Raw genomic sequence first — 19,765 nt, forward strand, 5'->3', positions numbered from 1 at the left:
CTTATGAGAGTGAAGAAGTCCTTGATGTATAGATAGATAATTTCCTTTATCTTTCTTCTTTTACCAGAAAATGTTCACAGAAACTAAAGCACACAGCAAGGCAATCGACATGGAACTGCGGAAACAGGAAGTGGTTCAAGCCCATCAACATGTGACATACCTCACAGAATATATGCCAGATAACTTCATGAGCAGAGGAGGTTTGTGTTTTGATTTGAACATTTTATCATAGCATTTGTCACTTACATTTGATAATTCTGCATGTTGAGTATTGGATAGAATTGTCTCCCCACAGCTCATCTCAAAAACCCAACAACACCCTCCACAGAGGTCGTTACTCAGCCACTCACCTATGCCCAAGATATTTCAGTCTGCACTGAATGAGGAGTGTTTGTGTGTGGATGATATTTTGATGTAGCCTGAAGATAGTTCTCAATGTCTTCTCTAATTTCTCCATGAGGGGACAGCAAGGGGGGGTTTACCATGATTTTGTAGTGGCCTAGCTATGTGCTGCTGTGTCTTGCTGCATTGTTTCTGACCTGGACAGTTGGCAGAAGACAAGTATGAAAGCAGCGAATAGGGGTGAGTGAAGGATGGTTGTATGTTGTGTCTTGTTGCATTTCTTCTGATCTGGGCAGTGGGCAGGAGACAGGGATGAACCTAAATCCAAAAGGATGTAAGATGAGAAGGAATCAAATGAGTGATGCATGGGAGTGGGCGTGTCCTTTTGACTTGGCAACCTCCCTTATAAGGGTGAAGAAGCCCTTGGTATATAAATAGTTATTAATATTATTATCATGATTATTATTGAAAGAATGGGGGAAGAAAGATTTGTAAAAGAAGTGTGGAAAGCAGAGGTGGATGAAGTAAACAGAGGGTGAGATGGGTGGAGGGGGTAAAAGGGGCATTGGGAAAGAGGGAGATGTCTGTTTAGGAAGGAAGAGAGAAGACAGAAGATAGGGGTGAGTGGAAACTGGTTGTGTATGGATGATGCTGTGATGCATGGAAGGGAGTGTGTGGGAGATGGGGGGGGGATTAGGAAGTGGTTATGTAAGAGTGAGGGGATGGAGAGAGAGGTTGCTGATTAAATGAACTGACCTTGCTGTGGATGTGCTGTGTCTTGTTGCATTGCTTCTGACCCAGGACAATGGGCAAGATGCAGAAGTGACCCATTATCCAGGAGCCAAGAAAAGAGGGAGGGGGTGGTGGTGAATGGGAGTGGAGTAGGTGGGGGTGAAATGGGTGGGAGTGGAATTGAGCCTTTTGACTTTGGTTACATCCCTTGTAAGGGGGAAAAAACCCTTGATATATGTATGTATTATTATTATTGCAACATGCACTTATCCCTTGTTGTTTTCACTTGTAGGTGATCATGATGCAGTGTTGGTTCTCCTGTTGGTACCACGTTTGGTGTGGAAGGCAGAGATCCTAGTTGGTGGTCTGAGGGAGAAGTACCCAGCTCCAGACACTATTGACCGTACCTCTATCATTAAGACACACACTGTTGATCAGTATGCCTTTGCATCAAGAGTTCTACAACTTCTGTATATCCTGCAGGTGAACAGGTTATACTTGTTATATTTACGAAGGGAGTCAGAATAAATTTAAATTTGTTTGTGTGTGTGTGTGTATATATATATATATATATATATATATATATATATATATATATATATATATATATATATATATATATATATATGAGAGGGGAATACCTGTTGAGCAGGGAAGGGAGAAGGCAGGGAATAGGGGTGAGTAGGGAATGGTTATATATGGATGATATTTTGACAACACAAAGGGATTTCTCCCTGTCTTTTCTATTTTCTGTATAAGGGGAGGAGGATGGAGGGTCAATGTGTAAGTGAAGCAACCATGCTGTGGATATACTGTGTCTTGCTGCATTGCTTCTAACTTGGGCTGAGGGCAGGAGACTGAAATGACCCTTTATCCACGAGGAAATAGGATGAGGGAGAAACAGGGGTGGTGGATGGGAATGGGTGCATCCCATGTCTGGGTACCCCTCTTATAAGGGGGGGAAAAGCCCTTTGTATATAGACTTGAAAATGTACACTTTCCACATGTTATCGTTATGTTTTTACCCCCAGGGAATTCTGCACCAATATGAGCATGTGATGCGAACATGTGATGTGGATGTATTCCTTAAGCTGGGGACACTTTATATGGAAATGGCCTCACATGAACGGAACATTGATTTTTATGTGGACTTGCTCCGGAAAGACCAGGTAATCATTGTGTCTGAATGGTCAGAAAATGGTGTATTAGACCTTCCTCTTTTTCTAAGGAAATTTGGAGGATATATGTTGTCTTGTATTAAATGTGAACTAGATTTATTTTTCCAAGGTATTTTAATTTTTGTGGTAAGGCAGATACAGGAGAAAGCTGTAGGAAAAGGTAAGGATGTTTTTTGGGCCTTTATGGTTTTGGAAAAGGCTTATGACAGGGTGGACAGGAAGGCACTGGGGAGGTTTTGCAGATATATGGGATAAGAGGAAAACATCTAAGAGCAGTCAAGAGTTTTTACAAGAGTGGTAAAGCCTGTGTTAGAATAAGAAATGGAGAGAGTGAGTGGTTTGAGGTAAAGGTGGTACTTCACTAGGGATGAGTTATGTCGCCTTGGCTGTTCAATTTATACATGGATGGGGTGGTGCAAGAGGTAAACACAAGGGTAATGGGCCAGGGATTGGAGATAATTAAAGAATATGAAGAAAAATGGGAGATAAGCCACTTGTTGTTTGCTGACAACACTGCACTTGTATTAGAATCAGAGGAGGGATTAAAGAAGTTAGTGATGGAGTTTGGGAAAGGTGTGCAAAAGAAGGAAGTTGAAGATAAATGTGGGTAAAAGTAAAGTGATGAGATGTACAAGGGGAGAGGATGGCAGCAAATTGGAAGTGAGTATTAAGGGAGAGAGACTGGAGGAAGTGGATAGCTTTAGATACTTGGGTGCGAATGTGGCAGGAAAGGGAGGAATGGAGGTGGAGGTAGAATGTAGATTGAGAGAAGCAAGTAAATGCCTTGGGGGATTAAAAAGTGTAATAAGAAATAGATATTTGGGAATGGATGCTAAGAAGAGATTATATGAAGGAGTGATTGTGCCAACAGCACTGTATGGGGTAGAAACATGGAACATAAGAGAGGAAGAGTTTAAATGTGTTTGAGATTAAATGCCTGAGAATTATGGTAGGGGTTACTAGGCTGGATAGAGTGAGAAGTGAGGTGAGGAGGAGAGTGGGAGTGGAAATGGAACTGGGAGGTAGGGTTGATGAAAGAGCATTGGGATGGTTTTCACACATAGAAACAATGAATGATTAGTGAAAGAGGTGTAGAAGGCAGAGATAAAAATAGTGAACTTGAGGGGGGCGCGACTAAGGATGAGATGGATGGATGGGGTAAAAAGGGAATTGGGAAAGAGGGGACTGTGTTGAGGAAAGAAGGGAGAAGACAGAAGATAAGGGTGAGTGAGAATGGTTGTATATGGATGATGCTGTGATGTATGGAAGGGAGTGGGTGAGGAATGGAGGATGAGGGGGTATGTATGAACGATATTTTGACACAACCCAAAGGGATTTCTTCCCTTTTTCTACATGAGGGAATGGAGAGGGGTGTTTCCAATTAAATGAAGTGGCCTTGCTGTGGATGTGCTGTGTCTTGCTACATTGCTTTAGACCCAGGGCAATGGGTGAGATGCAGGGATGACCTGTCATCTAGAAGGAGCCAAGAAAACTGGAAGGGAGGGGTGGTAAATGGGAGTGGAGTATGTGGGGATGAAATTGGTGGGAATGGATTTATGCCATTGACTTAGGCTATTTCCCTTATAAAGGGAAATGCCATTGGTATATGTACTTTATGTGCATTGCACATATATTAACATTGTCATTACAGAGCCCATTGATATTGTGTGAGAGAGAAAATCAAGTACATCCAAAATTTACTCTTTATGTTTACTTTCCTACAGCTTGATGAAAATGTTCCAACTGAAGCCCTGGAGAAATCAGTGATGTACTTCCAAACAGCTTATCCAGCTCACTTGTCAGGGGAGAAGGTGGAGCAGACACTGTACCTGACAGATGTTGCACGAAACTTATCTGCTGCTTGTGACTCCATCAGAACAGATTCGGCAAAAATCAAGGCCACCATACACGTAAGGACACCCAGCTTTCCTGTTGATCCATTCAGTAAATGCTTCACCTTACAAGAAATTTAGTTAACACATAATAATGTGAGTAAGATTAGAATAGGTAGGGAGATATGGGAGCTTGTGAGTGTTTTGGCCAGGTAGTGAGAAACAAGAGGAGGAAAGAAAAGAATTTTTTACTTAAATGAGCATGTGGAGATTTTTGAGAGGAACATAAATGTAATGGTTTGTGAAGATCTCAGTGCTAGAGTAAAAGATGAGCCAGTTTAGGGAGACATTGGAATGAATTATGTGCCAGGAAGGGACAAAAATAGAGAGATGTTGGAGATGTGTTTTAAAAGAACTGATGATCAATTATCTGTTGCCCCAGGTCCTTTTTCTAAGAGAACCACAGCTCCAAGGGACCTGGCATTAGCCTCCAGACCCACACTATTGCTCCCCAGTTATTACCTCTGTGAGAGACTTGTAGTAATGGGTTTAAATTGGACAAACTTAGATTTAAGAAGGAAATAGGAAAGAAACAGTTTAGCACTAGTGGTTAACAAATGGAATAGACTTTGTAACCATGTCGTGAGCACTGATATTAATGGTTGTTTTAAGAGAAGGTTAGATAACTTGATGGATGGGGATGATGGGTGGTGATGGACATGGAACTGCCTAGTGTAGGCCTTATAGTCTCTTGCAGTCTCAGTATTTTATGTAATTATAGAATGTAAAGGAAAACAGGGTTTGATTGTGGCAGTTGGAGGCTATAACAAAAGAGGAAATACAAATAACATTGAAAGAGTGGAAAATTGGAAAGTCATCAGGATTGAGTAGATGCTTTGTGGAAATGCTGATATATAGTAGTATCATATGGTTGTTTTCACACCTCCAAGTTTGTACTATCGCTCACATACAGTAGAGTAGTAATAGTGGAGTGGCTTGCAAGATTGTTCAATGTGTATCTGTTTCCTACCCTTCCTCTCTACTTTTTTACTTACCTTTTACACTAAAAAGTGTAATGAGGAATAGGCATTCGGGAATGGATGTTAAGAGTAGATTGTATGAAGGAATGATTATGCCCACAACACTGTATAGGGCTGAGACTTTGAATTTGAGAGAAGCAGAGAGGAAAATTTTGAATGTGTTTGAGAGGAAATGTCTGAAGTATGGTAGGGATTACAAGGTTGGATAGAGTGAGAAACAAGAAGGTGAGGAGGAGAGCTGGGGTGGAAAAGGAGATGGCAGATAGGGCTGAAGAAAGAGTACTGGGATGGTTTGGACACATGAAAAGAATGAGTGAAGAAAGATTAGTGAAAGAAGTGTGGAAGGCAGAGGTGGAAGGAGTGAACTTGAGGGGATGACCTAGGATGAGATGGATGGATAGGCTGAAAAGGGCATTGAGCAAGGAAGGGAGAAGGCAGGAGATAGGGGTGAGTGGAGAATGGCTGTGTATAAATGATACTGTGAATCAAGGAAGGGAGCTGGTGGAGGGGGTTGGATTTAGGGAGTGGTTTTGTGTGAATGATATTTTGACACAACCCAAAGGAATTTCTCCCTGTCTTCTTTTTATGCATGAGGGTATGAAGAGAGAGTTGCCAACTAAATGAAGTAGCCTTGCTGTGGATCTGCTGTCATGCAGTGGATGGGATACATGGATGACCTATCATCCATGAGGAGCTAAGATGAGAGGGGGGAAAGGGTGGTGGATGGGAGTGGAATGGGTGGGAGTGGGTATATGCCTTTTGACTTGGCTACCTCCCTGGTAAGGGGGAAAAAGTCCTTGGTAAATACATAAGAAGGGCTTTCCCCCTTACCAGGGCGGTAGCCAAAGTCAAAAGGCATATATCCACTCCCACACATTGCATCCCCACCCATTCCACTCCCATACACCACCCCTCCCTCCCTCCCTCCCTCTCATCTTGGCTTCTCATGGATGACAGGTCATCCCTGCATCTTGCCCACCACCTTAGTATATAAAAAGATAGAATAAATCCTCTCTGCCTGACTCACCTCTTCATATTCATTTCACTTCCTACCAAATTTTCTCTTATTTATGTCTTGTAATTTTCTTTATTGATTTTGTTTTGTAATTCAGATGAATAGTTTCTCTCCTCACTCTCTTTCTCTTTCCCTCTCTTTCTCTCTGTCTCTCTCTCTCTCTCTCTCTCTCTCTCTCTCTCTCTCTCTCTCTCTCTCTCTCTCTCATGAATGTCTGTATTATAGAACATTTTCTCTTTTTCTTTAACAGCCACAGCATGAAACATGTGAGATGGGACTCATATGTCGGGATGTAGCTTCTGCAAGTGAGGAAATCCAGGGTGCAGTCAGAAGGATTCGTCGAAGAATGCCACAGGATGGCTCTGTAGGTCCCATCAACTACCCCAATGATGTGCAAGAGGCTCTCACTTCCTGCACAACCAACTTGGACAATCTTGCCAAAAGTTTACGGGACATTGCAAAGGCTTGCATGCAGCAGACATCCATTCTTGCAGGTATGCCAACAGTTCTGAATGTTCTCTGCAGAAAGACCATGTTATGTATTTGGATGGATTGGGGAGATCAAGAGCTCTTGCTCTATGCCTCTCTTCTTCATGTGCTGTTGTATGGAATCTGTTCAGGAGATTGAAGTATGATCTTGCTGCTCCTAATGTCATAATGCTTTTTGATCTTGCCTCTTGTATTGCAATGGTATTCCCCTGCGATAACAGGTACTGCCTGATTATTTGATCTTATTTACTCAGGTGTTATTAAATCTTAAAATGTTTTCCATCCACAGAGGCAGAAGGTGGTATTCTTAGTGACAAGCTGAAGGAACTTACGCACCAGGTAACTGACCTAGTATACGGTGGTGAAGACTTAGGACCAGAATCGCTTCGTCTGTCAGCCCAGCGCACGCAGAATGAGATTAACAGAATTGCTGGTGCAATAGAGAAGGGAGAATTTGATTTTGATGGCACAGTAGAAAACATGGTAAGTACTTGCTTGTCTTTATGAATTGTTGAAGAAATATAATTGGTGTTATAAGTAGAGTGAAAACTGAAGGTGAGACAGAGAATGAGGGTAAGAAGCGAGCTCAGATAAGTAGAAGAGATTGCTGAGATAGTTTGAGCATATGGAAAGAATGAGTGAGGAGAGACTAGCAAAGCATTTGGAAAATGGAAGTGAATAGAGTGAGCTTGAGAGGAAGAGAATGAGATGTATAGATGTCTAGGGGACTTCAGGTGCACAGAAAATTTCTTTTGAGCAAGGAAGAGACTGCAACAGATGAACGTGCTTGTGAGGAAATGAAAGGATGATGAAGTTTGAAGGGATGTTCTCTTCTGCTTCAAGAATTATTATTCTGAGTGAACGAGGAGGGGATTGCCATGTGATGAAGCAGTAAGGGGTAAATCAACTCCAGCTATTGGGCCCTAGCATGGAAGAACTGTAGCTTTGCCTAACTGGACTGCCCTTGACCCAAGCAGTGTGACTGGAAACAGGGATGACCTTTTATCCACGAGATGTTAAAATGGAAGGGATATTGATATTTGTGTGTAGCTTTGGTTTGCCATCTTATAAAGGAGAAAGGGCCTTTTAGTATGCACAGACACACACACATACATATACCAAGGGCTTTTTCCCCCTTTCAAGGGAGGTAGCCAAAATCAAAAGACATAATCCACTTCCACCCAGTTCATTCCCACATACTCCACTCCCATTCACCACCCCTCCCTCCCTATTTTCTTGGCTCCTCTTGGATGATGGGTCATCCCTGCACCTCACCCACTGCTCTGAGTCAGAAGCAGAGCAGCCAGACACAGCACATCCATACCAAGGCTGCTTCATTTAATTGACAACCCACCCTCCCCATCCCCTCATGCAGAAACAGAGAAGATGGGGATAAATCCCTTTGGGCTGCATCCAAATATCATTCACACATAACCACCCCCTAATCCCCCCCATCCCCCACCCACTCCCTTCCATGCATCACAGCATCATCCAAATCCACTTATCCTCCACTCACCCCTGTCGTCTTTCTTTTCCCTTCCTCAGCAGACATCTTCCTCTTTCCCAACACTCCTTTCACCCCCTCCATCCATCTCATCCTTGGTCACCCCCTCATGTTCACTCCATCCACCTCTGCCTTCCACACCTCTTTTACTAATCTTTCTTCACTCATTCTTTCCATGTGTCCAAACCATCCCAACACTTTCATCAACCCTGTCTCCCAACTCCATTTCCACCCCTGCTCTCCTCCTCACCTCTATCCAGCCTAGTAACCCCTACCATACTTCTCAGATATTTCATTTCAAACACATTTAAATTCTTCCTCTCTGATGTTCCATGTTTCTGCCCCATACAGTGTTGTCGGCACAATCACATCTTTATTCAATCTCCTCTTAGCATCCATTCCCAAATATCTATTATTTCTCATTACATTTTTTAATCCCCCAAAGCAATTACTTGCTTCTCTCAATCTACACACATTCTAAGACAATACTAAATGGTTTCTTCACCTTTGTAAAGATGATGGGCAAGTCAAAGTAAGCACCCACCTCACACCCATCTTACACCCTACCAAGACCCATTCATTGCCCTTCCCATCATATCACCTCATGGATGAAGGGTTGTTTCTGCCCACCCCCTCTTCTTCCCCCTCCTCCACCTCCCTTCCTCCTCTCCCTACTCCTCTGCTTCCCCTGGTCCTTCACCTCCCCTTTCCCCTCTATCCTTCACTTTGTTCATCTGCCCTCTCTTATATTTTTACAGTTTCCTTTATGTTGTGAAATGAATCTTGTCCTTTGCAGAGAACTCCACCAGTTTATATTCGAGCCCAAACCATCAAAAATGAACTAAAAGATACTGAACATCTCAAGTATAAGTTGGAGAATAAAGAGCAAGACATAAAGGACCTCAAACTGATGGTGAAGGCCAAGAATGAGGAGTTGTCTGAAATGACAGTAAGAAGAGACATGGCTGAGAAGAAATTGTCGACTGCTACGAGGGATGCAGACTTAACAATTGAGAAGCTGCAGAGGAAATTAGATGACACACTCATGATGCTTAGAAGGAAAGAAAAGGTAAATCAGAAGGTTTTGTTTATATTTAGTTGTATTTTGGTTGTTGCGGATCATTAGCATGTCAAAACTTATGGACAATATCATATGCATGTATGTAGCATATAAGAGACAGCCATTTTGATACCTTCCCCCTGTTACTTCATTGTATCAAGGGTTCACTGGATTTTTTTTTTTTTTTGTGCTCCTGCATTGTTGTGTTCAAGAAGAACAAGTAACTGACAACAAACATAATGGTGAGTATTCTAATTCTTTTGCTAACAGAATTTATTTTTTCAGGAGTATGATGAAACAATGGATCATTTGCAACAAGATATTGAGAGTCTTGAGTCAGAGAAGGGAGAATTACGTGAAAAACTTAAAGCTCTCAATAAGAAGACTTTATACGAAGCCTTATCCAAGTCTACACCACTCTCAGGTAGAGGTTTCTGTTAACAGTGTTTCTAAACATGGTTTATAGGGATGCCATTCCATTAAGCATTGCTTACTTATAACTGAGAATCCTAGTGTGGGTCAGTTCTTCTGAATTTTTTGTTATAATTTTTTAATTTTTCCTCTCAGGTGGTATGTCACCTTCGTCACCAACGGGTCCCACATCATCTATAGGAGGGTCTGTTGTAGTGAAGGACTCACCACTTCTCCTGCAGCAGATCAACAACCTACGTGCTGCATTGGACCATGCCACTACCACACAGTATCACAACAAAGCCCTCAAAATGCGTATGCAGCTTGCAAAGCTCAAACCACTTAAGGTTAGTGTTCTTTGTTGTTCTTTCAAAACCACTGTACAGTATTTCTTGTCTTATTGTAAGGGGAATGGTCGTATGTGGATGATATTTTGATGCAGCCTGAAGGGATTTCTCCCCATCTTCTCCATTTTGCGCATGAGGGGATGGAGAGGGGTGGGTTGCCAATTAAGTGAAGTAGCTTTGCTGTGGATCTGCTGTGTTTTGCTGCATTGCTTTTGACCTGGGCTGTGGGTGGGAGACATGGGTGAACCTTCATCCATGAGGAGCTAAGATGAGAGGGAAACAAGGGTGGTGGATAGGAGTGGAATGGGTGGGAGTGGGTGCATGCCTTTGACTTTGCTACCTCCCTTATGAGGGGGAAGAAGCCCTTAATATATAGATAGATCTTTTAAAACCACTGTACAGTATTTCTTGTATTATCATTGTAAGTTTTACACACACACACACACAAACAAACAAACAAACAAAAGGGGCTTTTTCCCCCATACAAGGAAGGTAGCCAAAGTCAAAAGGCTTAATTCCACTCCCAGCCATTTCATCCCCACATATTCCACTCCCATTCACCATCCCTCCCTCTTTTCTTGGCTCCTCTTGGATGATGGGTCATCCCTGCATCTTGCTTATTGCCCTGGGTCAGAAGTAATGCAGTAAGGCACATCACATTCACAACAAGGTCACTTTATTTAATTATTGACTGCCCTCTCCATCTCATGCAGGAAAAGAGAAGACAGGAAGAAATCCCTTTGGGTTACATCAAAACATCAGTCACTCATAACCACTCCCTAACCCCCCCATCCCCCATCCACTCCCTTCCATGCATCACAGCATCATCCATATACAATCATTCTCCACTGTCCCCTATCTTCTGTCTTCTCCCTTCCTCAACAGACATCCCTCTCTTTCTCAACACCCCTTTTACCCCATCCCTCCATCTCATCCTTGGTTGCCCCCTCTTGTTCACTTCCCCCCACCTCTGCCTTCCACACTTCTTTTACTAATCTTTCTTCACTCATTTTTTCCATGTGTCCAAACCATCCCAAAACACTTTCATCAACCCTATCTTCCAACTCCTCCACACCCCTGCTCTCCTCACCTTCTCATTTCTTACTTTATCCAGCCTATTATCCCCTACCATACTTCTCAGACATTTCATCTCAAACACATTTAAACTCTTCCTCTCTTATGTTCAATGTTTTTGACCCATACAGTGTAAATTTTATAGTGAGAAATGTGTAGGGGAGACAGGGAGTGGGTGTTGGAAGAAAGCTGCTCGATAAGGTAGGCCAGAGAATGTTGATGTGGTTTGGACATATGGAAAGAATGAATGAGGAATTACAAGCAAAGAAAGTAGTAAATAGAGCTAAGTGAAATAAGCCAGAGAGGAAAGCCTAGTGGGAGATGGATGTTGAGTATCATGCCACCTCTGTTACTACCTGGAGCCCTTCCACTTGATTTCCAGTAATCAGTTTGCATTTTGAAAGAACCATGGCATGACTGATGCCGTATTCATGAGATTCAGCCGGATTGTAACTATAGGTATAAGGTCAGAGTAGTTCAGCTTGATCTCTCCGATTCTTTTGATTGAGTCAACCATGCCAGCATGTTGAATAATCTGCAATCACAGGGTCAATCTACTACAAATTATCAATAATTCCATTTATGAATATGGTATTAATGTGACTGTGACAGTGTCTCTCTCTCTCACTTTTTTTCTGTCTCTCTTTCCCTCTCTTTCTCTTTTCTTCTTTCTTCTTGAGGTGGAAGAAAAAAAATCCACTTCATGAGGTATGAAATAAATTTTCAGGTGACTGCATTTCATGGTATTTAGCCCATATCCTGTAACTAAAGCACACAATAGAAATCAATACTTTACCTAACTATTCATATACTAATGAATTATTTTTGTTTCAGATGCACAATGTTTCTCTTGGAGAAAAGAGAGACTTTGGCAAAGAAGAAGGTGAAGGGGAGAAGGCAGAAAAGGAGGATGCCAACAAGATAACTGAACTGACAAGGCAGACAGCCCACCTAAAGAAGGTCAGTTTATGGCAGTTTATTAGTTCTGTAAACCTTTTTTCCTTTCCACCTTCCTACATCAGTGTGTATGTGTGTTTACCTAGTTGTAGTTTATAGTTTGGAACTGTGTTTTAGGGTTTCTACAAGTACTTCTCCATTTATCAAATTTTGCCTTGAATGTGCATGTGATTCACCACAGTCTCGGATCACGCATTGGACTCGCAATCAACAGCCATTAACCTACCGGACGAGAGCTCAGAGCTCATATGACATATTATGGGTAATACTGTGACCTTACACGAACACACAACCCCAACTCCCCGCCCACGAGAGTTGGAGTAATGACTCGCAGTGCAGCGATACTGAAATTATTTCAGCCCTGGGTGGGATTTGAATCCAGACCATTGTGACAGCAGTTGTGATCGCTACCACTGTGTCATCAAGTCACGTGTGTGTGTGTGTGATTCACCATGGTCTTGGATCATGTGTTGGACATATGATCCAAAACGATGTGTGCACACACACACACATGCTTGCTCATGCTTTAATTAAACACAATTAGATAAAAGTACATGATGTGAAAAGTTGCTTTCGTTTTTGTCAACTGTCTATATGTCTTGTCCAAGTCTTCCATATGTTTGCTGAATGACAAGTTATCTGTGATCAGCCCTCTTGGATCATCCATTGTTTTTGTAAATGTTTCACATCCCATTGAGTAATTCAATTATGGACTTATTTAGTTTTTGCCCATTTCCAATACCTTGCACTTTTTGGCATTTAAAGATAATTTTTCACACTTTGCTCCAGTCATATATACTCTCCAGATATTTTTTGTAACAACTTGCAGTCTTCATCTTTATTCTCTTCATGGTCTATGCATCATCTACAAACTTGTTAATGTATTATATTCCATCCATCATATTATTTATGTCATGCAGATCAAGAGCATTGTGTGTGTTTGTAATTTCATGACAGAATGTCAAAGTAATTGTTGCATTGCTCCTGACCTGGGCAGTGGGGAGGAGACGGATGACCTGTCATCCACAAGAAGCTAAGATGAGAGGGAAACAAGGGTGGTGGAATGGGTGGAGGTTGGGTATGTGCCTTGACTGGCTACCTCCCTTATAAAGGAAAACCCTTGGTATATAGATATATACCAGAGGTCTTCTCTCCTCTGTAAGGGGTAACTTAAAAAATGTAATTGTGTTATATTGTCAGTCATGGCCACAGAAATAACTGAATGTTAGGATCTTGAAGTAGATTCGATTGTAAGCTAGGATACACTCCAGCAGTCTCAATTTCCACCCTCAGGAGTTGCACAAGCTGATGACAGGGGTAACTGTGGTTGACATCAGCAAGCGGAAGCCAGCGTGTCGTCCCATCACTGACTCTGTTGCTCCTCAAAATCATCTCCTGCAGCACAATAACAGGCTAAATGCAATGCAGTCTTCATTAGCTTCACTACAGGTGAGTTTGTGTTTATTGTCTTGACATACATAAACCAACAACTTTTTCCACCTTACAAGGGAAAAGGCATATGACAGGGTAGACAGGAAGGCACTGTGGGAGGTTTTGCAGATATATGGGATAGGAGGAAAACTCTTAAGAGCAGACAAGAGTTTTTATGAGAGTAGTAGAGCTTGTGTTAGGATTAGAAATGGAGAGAGTGAGTGGTTTGAGGTAAAGGTGGGACTTCGTCAGGGATGTGTTATGTTGTCCTGGCTGTTCAATTTGTAGATGGGTGGGGTGGTGCAAGAGGTGAATGCAAGGGTAGTGGGTTAGGGATTGGAGATGGTTAAAAAAAATGGGGAAAAGTGGGAGATAGGCCAATTGTTGTTTGCTGACAACACTGCACTTGTAGCAGGATCAGGGTAGGGATTTTAGGAAGTTAGTGACATGCTGGGAAGATGTGTGAAAGAAGAAAGTTGAAGATAAATATGGGTAAAAGTAAGGTAATGAGATGTACAATGGGAGAGAGTGGCAGCAGACTGGAAGTGAGTATTAAGGGAGAGAGACTGGAGGAAGTGGATAGTTTTAGATACTTGGGTGCGAATGTGGCAGGAAAGGGAGGAGTGGGGGTGGAGGAAGAATGTAGATTGAGAGAAGCGAGTAAATGCCTTGGTGGATTAAAAAATGTAATGAGAAATAGACATTTGGGAATGGATGCTAAGAGGAGATTGTATGAAGAAGTGATTGTGCCAACAGCAGTGTACGGGGCAGAAACATGGAACATAAGAGAGGAAGAGAAAAGGAGTTTGAATGTGTTTGAGAAGTATGGTAGGGGTTACTAGGCTAGAAAAAGTGAGAAATGAGATGAGGAGGAGAACAGGGGTGGTAAGGGAGTTGGGAGATAGGATTGATGAAAGAGTATTAGGATGGTTTGGACACATGGAAAGAATGAGTGAAGAAAGATTAGTAAAAGAGGTGTGTAAGGCTGAGGTGGAAGGAGTGAACATGAGGGGGCAACCTAGGATGAGATGGATGGATGGAGTAAAAGGGGCTTTGGGAAAGAGATGGAATGTCTATTGAGGAAGGACGGGAGAGGACAGAGGATAGGGGTCATTATCATCATCTTCCTGCCACCTATTTTCACAGCCTATCAACACCATTGTGTCTATCTCAGGATGCTGACAAAGTCTTCAGACAGAACACAAGGTTTCATATCAATTATGTCTTCCTCCTTTTCACATAAAGAGAGCAGACATACAGCAACTGCTCCTCTCTTCCTACTCCACAGTTCTAGATCATCTCACAGTTGACCAAAATATATGTTCTCGACCAGCCCAAATGGAGGAAAATGGAAAATGTGGCAAAATTAAAAGTTTTGTTGGAAATAAAACTATATCCAGCAGATCAGTAAATCAGTAAATTTCTAAATGACCTCAACCAAAGTAGTTCTGGAACAGTTTTCTAGAACAGGTTGTGGTCAAGAACCAAGGTTCTACTATATTATCATAATATGGGGACATTAAAACTGTCTCATACCAATACAACACAGACAATCATTCACAGTGTCCTCCCAGGGTGATCAGAAACTGGGACTGGGGGTTTCCAGTCAGTGAAACTGTGATACAATAAATATTATTCATTGTATTCCAAAACCTCATTCACACAAATTTCATGAACATCAAATTTGACTGATGAAAAAATATTTTGCTGTGCAATGCAGGGCGAAATCACCCGTGCTGTAGCTTCAAAACGCCCAGGGGGAAGTGTATCATCTAACTTCTCCGTCTTCCCCACGCCACAGCTTTCCAAGGTAAGGGAATGTATAGTCTCAGGGATGGAGATAAACCTCAGTTAATGTTGCATAGGTCTCTTGTACTACCATGATATATATATATATATAATATAATATAATATAATATAATATAATGTACAGCACTGAATGGGTCCCAGTGATTAGAGATACATTTTAACAACCACAATGCACTTTTAATTCTAAGCCATCAAAGGCCAGCATGCTTGAAATTGAAATGCGGTACTACCCAGGACTCGAACCGGGTATCCTCATAACAAGTGCGACATTGACTTTCCAACTAGGCCATCAAGAGAGAATATATATTTATATATATATATATTTGTGTATTTTGGGAGCAGGTTCTCTTTTAAACATGTTTGATTGAATACGACAGCATTCTGGAAGTTGTTGATTTTCTTTCTTGTGTTTTCTATTTTTCTAATTATATTCTTCCCTTGGATAGGATGGGCATGAACCAATTCCTTATACTTCTTCATTTTATTACACGACGTTTCGTCTCTAATAAGACATCTTCTGGTATTTCTGTTTTTAAAGATACAATAAATATTTAAGATACTACAAGTTTGAAATACATTGATTGTTGGACATATACAATATATATAAAATCTTTAGAATTACATTTAAGTTTTACATTTAAATCTAAAATAATAATAATAATAATAACATTAATAATATTAATAATAATAATAATGTAAATGTAAAACTTAAAAAAATGTAATTCTAAAGATTTTATATATATTGTATATGTCCAACAATCAATGTATTTCAAACTTGTAGTATCTTAAATATTTATTGTATCTTTAAAAACAGAAATACCAGAAGATGTCTTATTAGAAACGAAACATCGTGTAATAAAATGAAGAAGTATAAGGAATTGGTTCATGCCCATCCTATCCAAGGGAAGAATATAATTAGAAAAATAGAAAACACAAGAAAGAAAATCAACAACTTCCAGAATGCTGTCGTATTCAATCAAACATATATATATATATATATATATATATATATTTACACCTGGGTCATCAACAGTGTTAACACTAAATCATAATTCAATGAACGATGAGCATGTACTTCATCAGTGAGAAGATCATAAATATCTGTCCCATTCTCCCCCCATCTCCCTCTCTCACTCTAGTTCTCTCTTTAGCTCTATCTCTCAAGATCTTTCAGGATGTCATTATTTAATATTGTCTTCTCATGAACAGGCGATGACAGAGCAGGAGATGGTTCTCGTTGGCCGTATATTTGTTCCATCTTCAGTGGTGCCTCCTGGAGAAGCTTCCAAAGTCCCCCTCATCCTTCAACCCAGTCAACTCAGGGCACTGCACGAGAAGATTTTGCATTGAGAGGCAGCCAATGGGTCACTATCTTGAAAACTGGTGATAGGTGTTACAACATAATGCATTGTTATACAAGTGCTGAAAGGAAGAGAATGAGTGAGTGAGAGAGAGAGAGAGAGAGCTATTATTATTATTATTATTATTATTTCCCTTTTCTTTTCACAATATATTGATATTTCCTAGACCCTAACCCTGTCTGGGGTATTTACTCCATAAGATTTATCCAGTCAATATTTTAGGGACTTTAGTAAAACCCCTGTGGACCAGAGCAACTTCATATTCTTGTATGATTGGGAGCTAATCTCCCCACGAACTTGAGCGATGATTACTGTTATCTTCTACTATCCCTCCAATGTTCAACACCTGAAACCTCTTCACCACCTCTGTGGCTCACTATCTATTGTGCAGTATTGTCCCAAAGAATAGAAGTACTGGTTATTGCTGACAAAATACATATGTTAGACCTACAAGTAATACAGAGGCAGCTTAACCCTTGTAGGTGTCCCTGAGCTCAATAGCATTGCTTGGTGGTAGCCAGAACGAAATATATAGGGGTCTGGTACAGTGAAAGAGTTAACACATGATTGATGTATTTGTTGGAATTTATAATATACTAAATCAAATTGCATTATGACATACATATAGGCAAACAGGTTCATGACAATTTGATTTTGTGATAAGACGTTGATGTGATATTAGTCATGTTTATAACAAAAAGTGCATACCTTCCTCATGGCCTTTGATGAAATCAGAATATAGATGCTTTACCAGCGCTAAGTTTTTATTGGGTCTGAATTGCCTTTCCATTTAATTTTTTTTTTTTTTTTTTTTTTTTTTTTTTTTTTTTTTCCTCCCTTAATTCTTGGCTGGTTGAATAAATGTATATTTAATGCTCGTATGCAAAGAAGAAATGTGAAATATTTCTTCACTAATAATTACAGAATTGTTTATTTTTGTTTTTAGCTTTTGTTTATATGTGGCCCATTTGATTTGCTTATGTAATATATATCACATTTTAATGTACCAATCCCAAATATAACCTGGGACCCACATGCTGCCAAGTCTATACTCAGCCTTATAGAGCATGGCATGGTGATGGGAGCTGTCTACTGGAGGTTTTATATAAAACAAAGCTTTTAACCCCTTTAGCACACTGGCATACAGTAGATCTTTTGTACAAACTAATTCCAGATGGTTGTATTCATCTGTAAAGTAGACCTTGGAACAGAATGGTTTTCGATGATTGAGACTTTCCATCCAAGGTCCAAAAGTTTTTCAGTTGAATAAAATTGTTTGGCATTAGGCAGAGCAAAAGCTCTTATGTATACAACTATGTACTGGGAGTTAAGTCTTTGCATCTCAAGGAAGCCTGAAGAGGACTTTCAAACACAGGTTAATACACCCAATTTCCCATTTTGAAAAGTTCTCATGGTTTCAGTGAAAGCCATTACCAGTGAGATGCATATCACTTGAGTTTAAGTTCATTAGGTATTTCCATTATTTAATTCATTGTCAGAGACCATGAATACACTTCCCAGATAAACATGTTCATCATTTTGAATTAAAAGATATTTTCACCTGCAAGAGTGTGTATAGCTTCATCCCCAAGCAGTATCTTACTAATTGCTGCCTCACCACCCACACATGATGTGTCCTGGGACAACCTCCCACCAGAAAGCCAGTCCAAATATGAGATAGTAACTAGTTAATTGACAATATTTTCAGTTGTTATCATGAGAAATAGACATCTGGGAATGGATGCAAAGAGAAGATTACATGAAGGGGTGATTGTGCCTACAACACTGTATGGGGCAGAGGTTTGGAATGTAAGAGAGGGAGAAGTTTAATGTGTTTGAGGAATATGGTGGGGGTTACAAGGTTGGGTAGAGTGGGAAATGTGAGGGGGAGGGCTGGGGTGGAAAAGGAGCTGGCAAGTATGGCTGATTAAAGATTATTTGGATGGTTTGGGCACATGGAAAGAACAAATGAAGAAAGATTAGCAAAAAAAAAAAGTGGAAATCAGAGGTGAATAGAGTGAACTTCAGGGGATGACCAAGGATGAGCTGGATAGATGGGGTGAAAGGGGATTTGAGCAAGAGGGGAATGTCTGTTGATCAAGGAAGGGAGAGTTCAGGGGATGGTTGTGAGGAGAAGGGTTGTGTATGAATGATATTTTGACACAGTCTGAAGTGACGCACTGTGTCTTGCTGCATTATTGTAGACCTGGGCAGGAGACAGATGACCCTTCATCCATGAGGAGCTGAGAGGTGGATGGGAGTGCTTTGGATGTCTACCTCCCCCATAAGAGGGAAGAAGCCCTTGGTATATAGATAAGACTGTTATAACTTCCTCCAGTTATCTTCCAATATATATATATATATATATTTTCTTTCTTTTTTTCATTTACTATCAAAATTGCTACTATTGATGGAGTACGATGATAGGGGAAGAAGATGATGATGATCTGAATTCTCTGATCACAACCCACACAAAGGCAGTGCAGGCATAGTGGCTGCCCTCAAATTAGCCTGTCCCACCTTCACTTGGCTGGGGAGCTGCTCTCATCAAGGTCACCAAATTTGCAGTCAGTAATGACACACTGCAAGCAACAGAGGAAGGAAGCAAAAGCTCTCCCAGACCCAACAAAGGCACCCCTACTGCATTACCACTGTGCCCAGCAGAAATCCCCTATCAACAGGGCAATGAGCTCCCACACACATAATGTAGAAAAAATATATTGAGAATATTGAAAAATAGAGAGGCATTAGTGAGGGACATGGATAAAAAGTATATTATAGGATGGACAGAGGATCATATCCTGTCAAGAACAATAAGAGTAAAACAGGAACTTAGAGGAGATGTATTAAACAGACACTGAATTTAAAGTCCTACCTTTGAGACTATCACGTAGGCTCAAACTTAAATCGGATACATAATGGAACCAGGAATATTATATAAGTAGAAGTATTATAATTCACCATTCCACCATGACCCTTTCCCAACACTCCCACCCCACCATTCCCACTCTCTCCAGTTCCCCTCACCCTAGCACACAATCAGTCTCAACTCTTGTTATTAGCCCACTATACTCGTTGCATCGAGAAATGGCCGTTAGGGCGGAGCACTGGGAGTCCCCCTGTGGTGCCACATATAATTATTTTATAATTTTATTTTATAATTCTATTTTATAATTTTATAAT

The 19,765-nt window shown here is 40.8% G+C and overlaps 1 protein-coding gene across 11 annotated transcripts in view; it reads left to right on the plus strand.

Moving 5' to 3' along the window:
• LOC143040276 (dynactin subunit 1-like) overlaps positions 1 to 18,149 on the plus strand; it is a 69,928-nt gene extending 51,779 nt beyond the window's left edge. For all 11 annotated transcript variants that reach the window (XM_076211087.1, XM_076211090.1, XM_076211093.1 and 8 more), the window contains 13 exons: positions 68 to 200; positions 1,367 to 1,557; positions 2,106 to 2,243; positions 3,977 to 4,162; positions 6,390 to 6,633; positions 6,918 to 7,111; positions 8,929 to 9,201; positions 9,478 to 9,616; positions 9,760 to 9,950; positions 11,859 to 11,984; positions 13,275 to 13,430; positions 15,133 to 15,222; positions 16,431 to 18,149. In XM_076211087.1, coding sequence (XP_076067202.1) covers positions 68 to 200; positions 1,367 to 1,557; positions 2,106 to 2,243; positions 3,977 to 4,162; positions 6,390 to 6,633; positions 6,918 to 7,111; positions 8,929 to 9,201; positions 9,478 to 9,616; positions 9,760 to 9,950; positions 11,859 to 11,984; positions 13,275 to 13,430; positions 15,133 to 15,222; positions 16,431 to 16,571 — 2,202 coding nt within the window. In that variant the 3' untranslated portion in view covers positions 16,572 to 18,149. The remainder of the gene's footprint in view (positions 1 to 67; positions 201 to 1,366; positions 1,558 to 2,105; positions 2,244 to 3,976; positions 4,163 to 6,389; positions 6,634 to 6,917; positions 7,112 to 8,928; positions 9,202 to 9,477; positions 9,617 to 9,759; positions 9,951 to 11,858; positions 11,985 to 13,274; positions 13,431 to 15,132; positions 15,223 to 16,430) is intronic.
• Positions 18,150 to 19,765: the final 1,616 nt, after the last annotated feature.

The sequence above is a fragment of the Oratosquilla oratoria genome, chromosome 28 (assembly GCF_046742065.1).
Source record: "Oratosquilla oratoria isolate Oo_2021 chromosome 28, ASM4674206v1, whole genome shotgun sequence".
NCBI lineage: Eukaryota > Metazoa > Arthropoda > Malacostraca > Stomatopoda > Squillidae > Oratosquilla > Oratosquilla oratoria.